The 17,531-nt window shown below is 54.8% G+C and overlaps 1 protein-coding gene across 1 annotated transcript in view; it reads left to right on the top strand.

Moving 5' to 3' along the window:
• The window catches only part of LOC140208696 (NACHT, LRR and PYD domains-containing protein 3-like), a 46,294-nt gene extending 29,093 nt beyond the window's left edge, over window positions 1–17,201 (top strand). The window contains exons 7-11 of the mRNA XM_072277567.1: window positions 13,226–14,963; window positions 15,411–15,497; window positions 15,653–15,823; window positions 15,979–16,146; window positions 16,293–17,201. Of these exons, the coding sequence (XP_072133668.1) occupies window positions 13,226–14,963; window positions 15,411–15,497; window positions 15,653–15,823; window positions 15,979–16,146; window positions 16,293–16,380 (2,252 nt within the window). The 3' untranslated portion in view covers window positions 16,381–17,201. The remainder of the gene's footprint in view (window positions 1–13,225; window positions 14,964–15,410; window positions 15,498–15,652; window positions 15,824–15,978; window positions 16,147–16,292) is intronic.
• Window positions 17,202–17,531: the final 330 nt, after the last annotated feature.

The raw sequence follows: 17,531 nt of genomic DNA, 5'->3' as shown, positions 1-17,531 counted from the left end.
GCCCCAAAAGGGTCCTGACACACTGTAAGACCCCACACAACCCTGACAGGGACATGACGCACTGTGAGACGCCACACACTCCTGACAGCGTCCTGACACACATTGCGATCCCACACACATCTGAGAGTGTTCTGACACACAGTCAGACCCCACACACCCACGACCAGATCCTGACACACTGTGAAACCCCACAAACCACTCACGGTGTCCTGACACACTGTGAAACCCCACACAACCCTGGCAGGGTCCTAACACACTGTGAGAACCCACACACCACTGACAGCGTCCTGACCCACTGTGGACGCCACACACACCTGACAGGGTCCTGACACACACTGCGATCCCACATGCCCCTGGCAGGGTCATTACTCACTGTGAGAGCCCACACACCCCTGGCAGGGTTCTGACACACATTGCGATCCCACACACATCTGAGAGGGTCCTAACACACTGTGAGACCCCACAGGTCCCAAAAGGGTCCTGACACATTGTGAGACGCCACACGCACCTGACAGTGTCCAGACACACCGTGAGACCCCGCACTCCCCTAACAGGGTCCTGACACACTGTGAGACCCCACACACTATTGACACGGTCCTGACACACTGTGAGACCCCACAGGGACCTGACAGTGACCTGACGCACTGTGAGACTCCACACACACCAGACAGGGTCCGGACACACTGTGAGACCCCACAGGCCCCAAAAGGGTCCTGACACACTGTAAGACCCCACACAACCCTGACAGGGACTTGATGCACTGTGAGACGACACACACACTCCTGACAGCGTCCTGACACACATTGCGATCCCACACACATCTGAGAGTGTTCTGACACACAGTGAGACCCCACACACCCACGACCAGATCCTGACACACTGTAAAACCCCGCAAACCACTCACGGTGTCCTGACACACTGTGAAACCCCACACAACCCTGGCAGGGTCCTAACACACTGTGAGACCCCACACACCACTGACTGGGTCCTGACACGCATTAGGATCCCACACATACCTGAGAGGGTCCAGACACACCGTGAGACCTAACACACCCCTGACAGCGACCTGACACACATTGCGATCCCACACACATTGAAAGGGTTCTGACATACTGTGAGACCCCATACACCCCTGGCAGCGTCCAGACACACTGCGAGACCCCACACACCCCAAAAGGGTCCTGACACATTGTGAGACCCCACACACCCCAGAATGTTCCTGACACATTGTGAGACCCCACACACCCAGGATAGGGTCCTGAGAGACTGTGAGATCCGACACACCCCTGAGAGGGTCCTAAAACACTGTGAAACCCCACAGGCCCCAAAAGGGCCCTGACACATTGTGAGACGGCACATATGCCTGACAGGGTTCAGAAACACTGTCGGACCCCACACACCCCTGACAGCGACCTGACCCACTGCGGATGCCACACACACCTGACAGGGTCCTGACACACACTGCGATCCCACACATCCCTGGCAGGGTCCTGACGCACTGTGAGACCCCAAACAACCCAGGCAGGGTTCTGACACACTGTGAGACCCCACACACCCCTAACAGGGACCTGTCACACTGTGAGACCCCACAAACCACTGACAGGGTCCTGACACACTGTGAGACCACACACACCCCTGATAGGATCGTGACGCACCACACGACACCACACACACATGAAAGGGTCCTGACACACTGTGAGACCCCACACATCCCTGGAACGGTCCTGACACACTGAGACTGCACACACCCCTGACAGGGCCCTGACACACTGTCAGGCCCTACACACCCCTGACAGGGTGCTGACACACAGTGAGACCCTACATACCCCTGACAGGGTCCGCACACACTGTGGGATCCCACACACTCCTGACATGGTCCTGACACACTGTGAGACCCCACAGGCCCCAAATGGGTCCTGACACATTGTGAAACGGCACACACGCCTGACAGGGTTCAGAAATACTGTGGGACCCCACTCACACCTGAGGGGTCCTGACACACTGTGAGACCCCACACACCCTGGATAGGGTCCTGACAGACTGTAAGATCCGACACACCACTGAGAGAGTCCTGACACACTGTGAGACCCCACACAACCCTGACACAGTCCTGACACACTGTGAGACCCGAAACAACCCAGGCAGGGTGCTGACACACTGTGAGACCCCACACACCACTAACAGGGACCTGTCACACTGTGAGACCCCACAAACCACTGACAGGGTCCTGACACACTATGAGACCACACAGACCCCCGATAGGATCGTGACACACCACACGACACCACACACACATGAAAGGGTCCTGACAAACTGTGAGACCTCACACACCCCTGGCACGGTCCTGACACACTGAGACCCTACACACACCTGACAGAGTGCTGACACACAGCGAGACCCTACACACCCCTGACAGGGTCCGGACACACTGTGGGATCCCACACACTCCTGACATGGTCCTGACACACTGTGAGACCCCACAGGCCCCAAAAGAGTCCTGACACACTGTGAGACGCCCCACACCCCAAAAGGATCCTGACACATTGTGAGACCTCACACACCCAGGATAGGGTCCTGAGAGACTGTGAGATCCGACACACCCTGAGAGGGTCCTAACACACTGTGAGACCCCACAGGTCCCAAAAGGGTCCTGACACATTGTGAGACGCCACACACACCTGACAGGGTCCAGACACACTGTGAGACCCCGCACTCCCCTAACAGGGTCCTGACACACTGTGAGACCCCACACACTATTGACACGGTCCTGACACACTGTGAGACCCCACAGGGATCTGACGCACTGTGAGACTCCACACACACCAGACAGGGTCCGGACACACTGTGAGACCCCACAGGCCCCAAAAGGGTCCTGACACACTGTAAGACCCCACACAACCCTGACAGGGACATGACGCACTGTGAGACGCCACACACTCCTGACAGCGTCCTGACACACATTGCGATCCCACACACATCTGAGAGTGTTCTGACACACAGTGAGACCCCACACACCCACGATCAGATCCTGACACACTGTGAAACCCCACAAACCACTCACGGTGTCCTGGCATGCATTAAGATCCCACACACACCTGAGAGGGTCCAGACACACCGTGAGACCTAACACACCCCTGACAGCGACCTGACCCACTGTGGACGCCACACACACCTGACAGGGTCCTGACACACATTGCGATCCCACACAACCCTAGCAGGGTCCTGACGCACTGTGAGACCCCACACACCCTGGATAGGGTCCTGACACACTACGAGACCGCACACACACCTGACAGGGTCCTGACACATATTGCAATCCCACATACCCCTGGCAGGGTCCTGACGCACTGTGAGACCCCACACACTCTGGATAGGTTCCTGACACACTGTGAGACCCCAAACAACCCAGGCAGGGTTCTGACACACTGTGAGACCCCACAGGCCCCTAACAGGGACCTGTCACACTGTGAGACCCCACAAACCACTGACAGGGTCCTGACACACTATGAGACCACACACACCCCTGATAGGATCGTGACACACCACACGACACCACACACACATGAAAGGGTCCTGACAAACTGTGAGACCCCACACATCCATGGAACGGTCCTGACACACTGTGAGACCCCACACACCCCTGACAGGGCCCTTACACACTGTCAGACCCCACACACCCCTGACAGGGCCCTGACACACTGTCAGACCCCACACACCTCTGACGGGGACCTGACACACTGTGAGACCCTACACACCCATGACAGGGTGCTGACACACAGCGAGACCCTACACACCCCTGACAGGGTCCGGACACACTGTGGGATCCCGCACACTCCTGACATGGTCCTGACACACTGTGAGACCCCACACCCCCCAAAAGGGTCCTGACACATTGTGAGATGGCACACACGCCTGACAGGGTCCTGACACACTGTCAGAACCCAGACACCTCTGACGGTGACCTGACACACTGTGAGACCCTACACACCCCTGACAGGGTGCTGACACACTCTGAGACCCCACAGGCCCCAAAAGGGTCCTTCACATTGTGAGATGGCACACACGCCTGACAGGGTTCAGAAACACTGTGGGACCCCACTCACACCTGAGGGGTCCTGACACACTGTGAGATGCCACACACCCCTGACAGGGTCCTGACACACAGCAACACCCTACACACACATGACAGGGTCCGGACACTCTGTCGGATCCCACACACTCCTGACATGGTCCTGACACACTGTGAGACCCCACAGGCCCCAAAAGGGTCCTGACACATTGTGAGATGCCACACATGCCTGACAGGGTCCAGAGACACTGTGAGACCCCACACACCCCTAACAGGGTCCTGACACCCTGTGAGACCCCACACACATTATTGACACGGTCCTGACACACTGTGAGACCCCACACACCTCCGATAGGATCGTGACCCACCACACGACACCACACACATATGAAAGGGTCCTGACACTCTGTGAGACCCCACACACCCCTGACAGGGCCCTGACGCATTGTCAGACCCCACACACCTCTGACGAGGACCTGACACACTGTGAGACCCTACACACCCCTGACAGGGTGCTGACACACAGCGAGACCCTACACACCGCTGACATGGTCCTGACACACTGTGAGACTGCACACACCCCTGACAGGGCCCTGACGCATTGTCAGACCCCACCACCTCTGACGAGGACCTGACACACTGTGAGACCCTACACACCCCTGACAGGGCCCTGACGCATTGTCAGACCCCACCACCTCTGACGAGGACCTGACACACTGTGAGACCCTACACACCCCTGACAGGGTGCTGACACACAGCGAGACCCTACACACCGCTGACATGGTCCTGACACACTGTGAGACCCCACAGACCCCAAATGTGTTCTGACACATTGTGAGATGGCACACATGCCTGACAGGGTTCAGAGACACTGTGGGACCCCACACACCCCTGACAGCGACCTGACCCACGGTGGACGCCACACACACCTGACAGGGTCCTGATACACATTGCGATCCCACACAACCCTGGTAGGGTCCTGACACACTGTGAGACCTCAAACAACCCTGACAGCGTCCTGACACACGGTGAGACCACACACACACCTGACGGCGACCTGACACACTGTGAGACACCACACACCCCAAAAGGGTCCTGACACACTGTGAGACCCCACAGGCCCCAAAAGGGTCCTGACACATTGTGAGACCCCACAGGCCCCAAAAAGGTCCTGACACATGTGAGACCGCACACACCCCTGACAGGGTTCAGAAACGCTGTGAGACCCCCCACACCCCAGAAGGGACATGACGCACTGTCAGACGCCACACACCCCTGACAGGGACATGACGCACTGTGAGACGCCACATAACCCTGACAGGGTCCTGACACACATTGTGATCCCACACACATCAGTGTCCAGACAACCAGTGAGACCCCACACACCCCGGCACAGCTCCTGACACACTGTGAGACCCCTCCCACCCCTGACAGGCTCCTGAAAACTGTGAGACCCCACACAACCCTGACAGGGTCCTGACACACATTGTGATCCCACACACATCAGTGTCCAGACAACCAGTGAGACCCCACACACCCCGGCACAGCTCCTGACACACTGTGAGACCCCTCCCACCCCTGACAGGCTCCTGAAAACTGTGAGACCCCACACAACCCTGACACAGTCCTGACACACTGTGAGACCACACACACCCCTCACAGGATCGTGACACACCACGCGACACCACACACACATGAAAGGGTCCGGACACACTGTGAGACCCCACACACCCCTGGCACGGTCCTGACACACTGTGAGACCCCACGCACCCTTGACAGGGCCCTGACACATTGTCAGACCCCACACACCTCTGACGGGGACCTGACACACTGTGAGACCCTACACACCCCTGACAGGGTGCTGACACACAGCGAGACCCTACACACCCCTGACAGGGTCCGGACACACTGTGAGACCCCACACACTCCTGACATGGTCCTGACAAACTGTGAGACCCCACATACCCCGGACAGGGTCCTATAGAAAATAGACAAGAGACATTAGGTGCAGGAGTAGGCCATTCGACCCTTCGAGCCTGAACCGCCATTCACTGTGATCATGGCTGATCATCCACAATCAGAATCCAGTTCCTGCCTTATCACGTAACCTTTGATTCCACTATCTTTAAGAGCTCTATCCATCTCTTTCTAAAAAACATCCAGAGACTTTGCCTCCACAGCCTTCCGGTGCAGAGCATTCCATATATCCACCACTCTCTGGGTGAAAAAGTTTTTCCTGAATTCCGTTCTAAATGGCCTACCCCTTATTCTTAAACTGTGGCCTTTGGTCTGGACTCACCCATCAGCAGGAACATGTTTCCTGCCTCCAGCATGTCCAATCCCTTAATAATTATAGATGTTTCAATTAGATCCCCTCTCAGGCTTCTAAATTCCAGAGTATACAGGCCCAGTCGCTCCAATCTTTCGACATATGACAGTCCCGCCATCCCGGGAATTAACCTTTTGAACCTACGCTGCACTCCCTCAATAGCAAGAATGTCCTTCCTCAAATTTGGAGACCAAAACTGCACACAGTACTCCAGGTGTGGTCTCACCAGGGCCCTGTACAGCTGCAGAAGGACTTCTTTGCTCTAATACTCAATTCCCCTTGTTATGAAGGCCAGCATGCGATTAGCTTTCTTCACTGCCTGCTGTACTTGCATGCTTGCTTTCACACTGATGACACTCTGTGATACCCCACACACCCCTTACAGGACCCTGATACACTGTGAGACCCCACACACCCCTGACAGGGACCTGACACAGTGTGAGACCCCACACACCCCTGACAGGGTCCTGACATACTGTGAGACCCCACACACCCCTGACAGGACCCTGACACACTGTGAGACCCCACAAACCCCTGACATAGTCCTGACATACTGTGAGACCCCACACACCCTGGATAGGGTCCTGACACACTGTGAGACCCGACACAGCCCAAACGGGTCCTGACACACTGAGACCGCACACACCCCTCACAGGTTCCTGACACACTGAGACCCCACACACCCCTGACAGGGACCTGACGCACTATGAAACGCCACACACCCCTGACAGGGTCCAGACACACATTGCGATCCCACATACATCTGAGAGGGTTCTGACACACTGTGAGACACCCCGCAACAGCGTCCTGACCCACTGTGAGACCACCCACACCCACAGCCAGATCCTGACACACTGTGAAACCCCACGAACCACGCACAGTATCCAGACACACAGTGAAACCCCACACAACCCTGCCAGGGGCCTGTCACAGTGTGAGACCCCACACACCACTGACAGGGCCCTGACACCCTGTGAGACCCCACACACTCCTGGCAGGGACCTGGCAAACTGTGAGACACCACACACCCCTGACAAATTCCTGACACACTGTGAGACCGCACACACCCCTGAGAGGTTCCCGTAAAACTCTCAGAACCCTCTCACAAGACCCTGACAGGGTCTTGACACACTGCGAGACCCCACACACCCCTGACAGCAACCTGACACATTGTGAGACGCCACACACACGTAAGAGGGTCCTGACACAGATTGAGATCCCACACACATCTGACAGGCTCCTGACACACTGTGAGACCACCCATGACAGTTATCTGACACACTGTGAGACCCCACACACCCCTGACAGGGTCCTGACAAACTGTGATACCTCACACACACCCGAGAGGGTGATGACGCACTGTGAGACTCCAGCACGCCTAACAGGATCCTAACACACTGGGAGACCCCACACACCCCCAACAAGATCCTGACACACTGTGAGTCCCCACACACTCCCGACAGGGTCCTGACACACTGTGAGACCTCAAACAACCCTGTCAGGGTCCTGACACACTGTCAGACCACACACAAACCCCTGACAGCGAGCTGACACACTGTGATACGCCACACACAACTGGTAGGGACCTGACACACATTGAGATCACACGCACACCTGAGAGGGTCCTGACACACTGTGAGACGCCCCCTGACAGTGTCCAGACACACTCTGAGACCCCACGCACACCTGGCAGGGTCCAGACAAACTGTGAGACCCCACACACCCCAAAAGGTTCCTGACACATTGTGAGACCCCACACACCCAGGATAGGGTCCTGACAGACTATGAGATCCGACACACCCCTGAGAGGGTCCAAACACACTGTGAGACCCCACAGGCCCCAAAAGGGTCCTGACACATTGTGAGACAGCACACATGCCTGACAGGGTTGAGAAACACTGTGGGACCCAACACACCCCAGAGGGGTCCTGACACACTGTGGACGCCACACACACCTGACAGGGTCCTGACACACTGTGAGTCCCCACACACTCCCGACAGGGTCCTGACGCACTGTGAGACCTCAAGCAACCCTGTCAGGGTCCTGACACACTGACACACTGTCAGACCACACACAAACCCCTGACAGCGAGCTGACACACTGTGAGACGCCACACACAACTGATAGGGACCTGACACACATTGAGATCACACGCACACCTGAGAGGGTCCTGACACACTGTGAGATGCCCCCTGACAGTGTCCAGACACACTCTGAGACCCCACGCACACCTGGCAGGGTCCAGACAAACTGTGAGACCCCACACAACCCAGGCAGGGTCCTGACGCACTGTAAGACCCCACACACCCCTGACAGCGACCTGACATACTGTGAGACCCCACACACCCCTGACAGCGACCTGACATACTGTGAGAAACTGCACACACCTGGCAGTGACCTGACACACTGTGCGACCCCACACACCCCTGACAGGGTCCTGACACACTGTGCGACCCCACACACCCCTGACAGGGTCCTGACACACTGTGCGACCCCACACACCCCTGACAGGGTCCTGACATACTATGAAACCCCACACACCCCTGGCACTGTCCAGTCAAACTGTAAAACCCCACACCCCCATGACAGGGTCCTGTCACACTGTGAGACCGCACACACCCCTGACAGGCTCAGGAAACGCTGTGAGATGCCACACACGCCTGAGAGGGCCCTGACACACTGTGAGACCTCACACAACCCGACAGGGTCCTGACACAGTGTGAGACCCCACACACCCATCACAGGGACCTGACACACAGTGAGACCCCACACGCCCCTGACAGGGACCTGACACATTGTGAGACGCCACACACCCCTGACAACGTCCTGACACACATTGATATCCCACACACTATTCACACGGTCCTGACACTCTGTGAGACCCCACACACACCTGAAAAGGTCCTGACACACTGTGACACCCCACACACCACTGACAGGGACCTGACACACTTTAAGACCACACACACAACTGACAGACAGGGTCCTGACACTCTGTGAGACCCCACACATCCCTAACAGGGTCCTGACACTCTGGAGACCCCACACACTATTGACACGTTCCTGACACACTGTGAGACCACACACACCCCTGACAAGGACCTGACGCACTGTGAGACTCCACACTCACCTGACAGGGTCCTGACAGACTGTGAGACCACACACACCCTGGATAGCGTCCTGACAGACTGTGAGATGCCACACACCCCTGACAGGGTCCTGACACACATTGCGATCCCACACACATCTGAGAGGGTTCTGACACAGTATGAGACCCCACAAACCACTCACAGTGTCCTGACACACTGTGAAACCCCACATAACCCTGACAGGGTCCTGGCACACTGTGAGTCCTAACACACCCCCGAGAGGGTGATGACACACTGTGAGTCCTAACACACCCCTAACAAGATCCTGATGCACTGTGAGACACCACACACCCCTGACAGGGTTCTGACACACTGTGAGTCCTAACACACCCCCGAGAGGGTGATGACACACTGTAAGACCCCACACACCCCTGAGAGGGTCCTGACACACGGTGAGATCCCACACACCCCTGACAGTGTTCAGACACACTGTGAGACACCACACACCCCTGACAGTGTCCTGACACACTGTGAAACCCCACATAACCCTGACAGGGTCCTGGCACACTGTGAGTCCTAACACACCCCCGAGAGGGTGATGACACACTGTGAGACCCCAGACACCCCTAACAAGATCCTGATGCACTGTGAGACGCCACACGCATGACAGGGTCCGGACACACATTGAGATCCCACACACATCTGAGACAGTCATGATACACTGTGAGACCGCCCCACCCTCCCCGACAGTGTCCAGACAAACTGTGAGACCTCACACACCCCTGACAGGGTCCTGACACACATTGTGATCCCACACACATCTGAGAGGGTTCTGATACACTGTGAGACCCCACAAACCACTCACAGTGTCCTGACACACTGTGAAACCCCACATAACCCTGACAGGGTCCTGGCACACTGTGAGTCCTAACACACCCCCGAGAGGGTGATGACACACTGTGAGACCCCAGACACCCCTAACAAGATCCTGATGCACTGTGAGACGCCACACGCATGACAGGGTCCGGACACACATTGAGATCCCACACACATCTGAGACAGTCATGATACACTGTGAGACCGCCCCACCCTCCCCGACAGTGTCCAGACAAACTGTGAGACCTCACACACCCCTGACAGGGTCCTGACACACATTGTGATCCCACACACATCTGAGAGGGTTCTGACACACTGTGAGACCCCACAAACCACTCACAGTGTCCTGACACACTGTGAAACCCCACATAACCCTGACAGGGTCCTGGCACACTGTGAGTCCTAACACACCCCCGAGAGGGTGATGACACACTGTGAGACCCCAGACACCCCTAACAAGATCCTGATGCACTGTGAGACGCCACACGCATGACAGGGTTCTGACACACTGTGAGACACCACACGCATGACAGGGTCCGGACACACATTGAAATCCCACACACATCTGAGATGGTCATGATACACTGTGAGACCGCCCCACCCTCCCCGACAGTGTCCAGACAAACTGTGAGACCTCACATACCCCTGGCAGGGTCCAGACACACTGTGAGACCTCACACAACCTAGGTAGGGTCCTGACACACTGTAAGACCCCACACACCCCTGAGAGGGTCCTGACACACGGTGAGATCCCACACACCCCTGACAGGGTTCAGAAGCACTGTGAGACCCCACACACCCCAAAAGGATCCTGACACACTGTGAGATTCCCTCCCACCCCCAGAAAAGGGTCCCGACACACTGTGAGACCCCCAAACAAATCACTGGGTCCTGACACACAGTGAAACCCCACAAACCCGTGACAGCGTCCTGACAGACTGTGAGAACCCACACACCCCTGGTATGGTTCAAACACGCTGTGAGACCCCACACACAACTGACAGACAGTGTCCTGTCACACTGTGAGACCCCACACACTCCTGACAGGGACCTGACACACTGTGAGACCCCACACACACCTGAAAGGGCTCCTGACACACTGTGAGATCCAACACACCCCTGACAGTGACCTGACGCACTGTGAGACGCCACACAGCCCTGACAGGGTCCTGACACACATTGCGATCCCATACACACCTGAGAGGGTTCTGACTCACTGTTAGATCCCCCACAACAGCATCCTGACACACTGTGAGACCCCCCACAACCACCACAAGATCCTGACACACTGTGAAACCGCACAAACCACTCACAGTGCCTTGACACACAGTGAAACCCCACACACCCCTGACAGGGACCTGACACACTGTGAGACCCCACACACCCGTGACAGGGTTCAGAAACACTGTGAGACCCCACACACCCCAGAGGGGTCCTGACACACTGTGAGACCACACACCCCTGACAGGGGCCTGACACACTCCAAGACCCCACACAACCCTGGCAGGGTCCTGACACACTCTGAGACCCCCCACCCCCGGAAAAGGGTCCTGACACACTGTGAAACCCCGCAAACCAGTAACAGGGTCCTGACACACTGCAAAACCCCAGAAACCCGTGACAGCGTCCTGACAGACTGTGAGACCCCACACACCCCTGACAGGGCCCTGACGCACTGTGAGACGCCACACAGCCCTAACAGGGTCCTGACACACATTGCGATCCCATACACACCTGAGAGGGTTCTGACTCACTGTTAGATCCTCCACAACAGCATCCTGACACACTGTGAGACCCCCCACAACCACCACAAGATCCTGACACACTGTGAAACCGCACAAACCACTCACAGTGCCTTGACACACAGTGAAACCCCACACACCCCTGACAGGGACCTGACACACTGTGAGACCCCACACACCCGTGACAGGGTTCAGAAACACTGTGAGATCCAACACACCCCTGACAGTGACCTGACGCACTGTGAGACGCCACACAGCCCTGACAGGGTCCTGACACACATTGCGATCCCATACACACCTGAGAGGGTTCTGACTCACTGTTAGATCCCCCACAACAGCATCCTGACACACTGTGAGACCCCCCACAACCACCACAAGATCCTGACACACTGTGAAACCGCACAAACCACTCACAGTGCCTTGACACACAGTGAAACCCCACACACCCCTGACAGGGACCTGACACACTGTGAGACCCCACACACCCCTGACAGGGTTCAGAAACACTGTGAGACCCCACACACCCCAGAGGGGTCCTGACACACTGTGAGACCACACACCCCTGACAGGGGCCTGACACACTCCAAGACCCCACACAACCCTGGCAGGGTCCTGACACACTCTGAGACCCCCCACCCCCGGAAAAGGGTCCTGACACACTGTGAAACCCCGCAAACCAGTAACAGGGTCCTGACACACTGCAAAACCCCAGAAACCCGTGACAGCGTCCTGACAGACTGTGAGACCCCACACACCCCTGACAGGGTCCTGACACACTGTGAGACCCCACACACCCCTGACAGGGTCCTGACACACTGTGAGACCCCACACACCCCTGACAGGATCCTGACACACTGTGAGACTCCACACACCCCTGACAGGGTCCTGACACACTGTGAGACCCCACACACCCCTGACAGGGTCCTGACACACTGTGAGACCGCACACACCCCTGAGAGGGACCTGACACACTGTGAGACCCCACAGGCCCCAAAAGGTTCCTGACACACTGTGAGACCCCAATTAATGCAATAGCTTTGAGCTAACTCTTGTGTATTTAAATACTGAGTTCTGAGTTGAGGCATCTAACAGTTTGTTCACTGTCTGTTCCCATGGAAGATGTTCAACAGAAACACAAGGAGACTCTGCGGGCACAAACTGAAACACTGAGAGTGAACACGATCCTGATGAGGGAGAAGGTGAAGGTTTTCCAGCTGGTTGATCGATACGCTGAGCTCACGGTCATTTCTACTGTTCGAGATCGGAGACTGGTGGAACATGAGCTGCTGGCAAGAGGCAGAGACCACGAGGAGTGGAGAGAGGAACATCTCCGCAGAGAGCTGGAGAAACTCCGGACAGATCAGTTGTTCCAGAGCAGCTTTTCCCGGAGAAAATCCAAATCTGGGAGTTCGGCAGCAGTGGTCGGAGTCCCGGGAATCGGGAAAACAACAATGGTACAAAAGATTGTTTATGACTGGGCCACAGGGAAAATATACCAACAATTCCAGTTTGTCTTCAGTTTCAAATTCCGGGATTTAAATTCCATTAACTGCAGAATAAACCTAAAGGAACTCATTCTGGATCAGTATCCTTACTTTGGGAATTTACTGAGAGAGGTCTGGAAGAACCCAGAGGGATTGCTGTTTATATTCGATGGTTTGGATGAATTCAAACACAGAATCAATTTTGCTGACAGTCGGAGAGATACAGAACCCAAGCACCAGTGCCCAGATCCCGAGTGGTGGTGTGAAGTGTCTGACATTGTGTACGGTTTAATCCAGGGCAAGCTGCTCCCAGGATGTTCAGTGCTGGTGACCACACGTCCCACTGCGTTACATTTACTGGAAAAGGCAGAGATCGGTGTCCGGGCTGAAATCCTGGGATTTGTTGGTGAGGAACGGAAGGAATATTTCATCAGGCATTTTGAAGATCAGACAGTGGCAGCAGCTGTTTTCAAACACGTGAAGGAGAACGAGATCCTGTACACCATGAGCTACAACCCCTCCTACTGCTGGATCCTCGCTCTGGCACTGGGCCCCTTCTTCACACAAAGAGTCAGGGACCCGCAGCGAGTTCCCAAGACCATCACCCATCTGTATTCCTACTATATTTACAACATCCTGAAAAACCACGGCCGTGAGATTGAGAACCCCCGTGATGTGTTTCTCAGGGTTGGTCAGATGGCCTTCAGAGGAGTGTTCGAGAAGAAGATTGTGTTTACAGATGGAGATTTGATCAACTACAATCTGCAGCCTTCCCAGTTCCTGTCCGGGTTCCTGATGGAGCTTTTGGAGAGAGAGGATTCAGTCCGGAGCGTGGTGTACACATTCCCACACCTCACCATCCAAGAGTTTGTAGCTGCAGTCGCACAATTCCTGAATCCACATCCCGGGGATATTCTGAGATTCCTCACTGAAGCCCACAACACGACAGACGGTCGATTTGAGATATTTCTCCGTTTTGTTGCTGGTCTCTCCAACCCAATGACAGCTCGGGGCCTGGAGGAGTTTCTGGGTCCATTTCCTCATCAAACAACCTGCCAGGTGATTGACTGGGTGAAGGAGGAGGTTAAACGCCAGAGTGGAAACACATGGAGTGAATCTGGTAAAAGGAGCCGCCTGAACACATTGCACTACCTGTTTGAGTCTCAGAATCGTGGACTGGCTCAGGCCGCACTGGGATCTGTGGAAACACTTTCATTCAGTGGAATGACACTGACCCCGATTGACTGCACGGTCCTGTCTCATGTCATCGGACTCTGTGATACAATAAAACACCTCGACCTGGGGAACTGCAACATTCAGTGTGAAGGAATCCAGCGGCTGGGACCCGGGCTGCACAAGTGCCAGGAGTTGGGGTAACTTGATTTATCTCTCACTCTGAACTGTGAAACTGTCCCATTGTGTTGTTTCAATGTAAAGGGATTTGGGTAAAAGTGTGATAAATACGATTGTGAAGAATTGTGACAAATGCCATCACCCTTCCTCCTGTGGGATCTCTCTTCCCCATCCCCGTTCCTCCTTCATCCCTGCCCCTCCCGACCCTCTCAGGTCAGGAACACGTTTCTGACCATCGGGGAATGAGACAGGATATGTGGAGTTTACAGGGTCACACCGACAGACTAAATTACTGACATTCGGTGAATACCCTGGAGCTGGGCAATGAGGGACATTGACAGTGATGGGAACTCCGATCAGTGATTTACTGAAGGGTTTAATGTTTCCTGAAATATCCGAGTGAGAGAAATTCCCTCAGACCCACAGTTTGAATCACTTTGTTGATCAATTTGTCTGTTTGTGTTTAGACTGAGTGGTAATAAACTGGGAGATTCAGGAGTGAAACTGGTGTCTGCGGCTCTGAGGAACCCGGAGTGTAAAATACAGAAACTGGTGTAAGTACCAAACTGTGGGAGATTGTGTTTACAGTCACTGGGTGTCTGACACTGAACATTAATGTGATCAGTAATTGTGTTACTGATAAACACTGGGGATTTGTACCGGCTCCTGTCTCTCTGTGTTCTTCACCCTCACTCTCTCTCATCTCCAGGCTGTTCAATGTCGGTCTCACAGATTCTGTTGCCGAGGATCTTGTCTCCGCTCTCAGTACAAACCCATCACTGACGGTGCTGGACCTGAGTTATAATAAACTGGGAGATTCAGGAGTGAAACTGGTGTCTGCGGCTCTGAGGAACCCGGAGTGTAAAATACAGAAACTGCGGTAAGTACCAGACTGTGGGAGATTGTGTTTACAGTCACTGGGTGTCTGACACTGAACATTAATGTGATCAGTAATTGTGTTACTGATAAACACTGGGGATTTGTACCGTCTCCAGTCTCTCTGTGTACTTCACCCTCACTCTCTCTCATCTCCAGGCTGAGGGATGTCGGTCTCACAGATTCTGGTGTCGAGGATCTCGTCTCCGCTCTCAGTACAAACACATCACTGACGGTGCTGAACCTGGTCTCAAACTCGCTGACAGACCGATCTGTCCCCGCTCTCCGCCGCCTCATACTGACCCTCCCGAGTCTGGAGCGGATCCGGTGAGTGTTTGTGTTAATGTTCAATGTGATAAAATATCAGCGGATCCGCGGGTTTTCTGGTGATATTTGTCTGTGAGTGTTGTTCCCTGTTACTGACACTGTTGTGTGATCTGTTTATTTCGTCTTTATTCTCCCATCTATTTCAGGCTGGGGAACAATCGGTTCAGTGAGACCGGGAGGAAGGAACTGAGATCTCTGCAGGAACCCAGACCCGGACTGACAGTGACCGTGTGAACATCTGAATGTGTGAACATCCCCGCCCGCGGGATGCCGACAGTTTGGCCGATTCCACGCCCTCCCCTTTAACTCCCGCCCCGCCCCCCACCTTCCCCTTACCTTTAATGGCCACGCGCCAGGTTTAATTCCCAACCGTTTTTAACGGAACTAGCTTCAGGCTCGCGCTGTGCGTCGTTCGCTGGTCTCCCGTGGTGACGTATTTCCGCCTCCTGTCCAGCGGCGCTGCTTCTGCCGGATGTGCGGGTTCGAGACCCCGGGGAATGACACAGACAGGAAGAGCCCGGGGGCCGGGGCTCAGTCTGGGACACCGGTGTCCCGGGGTGGGATTATCCCGGGAGTACGTAATGCTGGCTGGCCTGCTGCGTCCACGGGCAACTTTTACGTTTCATGCCGGGGAATTACACAGACAGGAAGGGCCCGATGATGGCGGGTTTTTTCTGAGACACCGGCGTGGATAACTTCACTCACATCATCTCTGAACTGATTCCAGAACCTACGGACTCACTTTCAAATAATTTACAACTCGTGTCAGTATTATTTAATATTTTATTTGCACAAATTTCCCTTCCTTTGCACGTTGCTTGTTGGTTAGTCTTTGTTTTTGTATAGTTTTTCATAAATTCTGCTATATTGATTTATTGTCCTGTAAATGACTGCAATAAAATGAATCTCGGGGTAGTATATGGTGACAAATAAGAACTTTGATAATAAACAACACGCATCAAAGTTGCTGGTGAACGCAGCAGGCCAGGCAGCATCTCTAGGAAGAGGTACAGTCGAGACCCTTCGTCAGGACTAACTGAGGGAAGAGTGAGTAAGAGATTTGAAAGTTGGAGGGGGAGATCCAAAATGATAGGAGAAGACAGGAGGGGGAGGGATGGAGCCAAGAGCTGGACAGGTGATTGGCAAAAGGGCATGAGAGGATCATGGGACAGGAGGTCCAGGGAGAAGGAAAAGGGTGAGGAGGGGGAACCCAGAGGATGGGCAAGGGGACAAAAAAGGGAAATGATAAATAAAGTCCCATCACACACTCCCGGGGTCAAACACAGCATGAAACTCCCTCTATACCATCCCATCACACACTCCCGGGGTCAAACACAGAGTGAATCTCCCACCACACCGTCCCATCACACACTCCCGGGGTCAGA

Source organism: Mobula birostris, chromosome 13, assembly GCF_030028105.1.
Source record: "Mobula birostris isolate sMobBir1 chromosome 13, sMobBir1.hap1, whole genome shotgun sequence".
NCBI classification, from domain to species: Eukaryota; Metazoa; Chordata; class Chondrichthyes; order Myliobatiformes; family Myliobatidae; genus Mobula; species Mobula birostris.
Note: the sequence above shows the minus strand (reverse complement) of the source record. Positions and strands in the feature narration are given on the sequence as shown.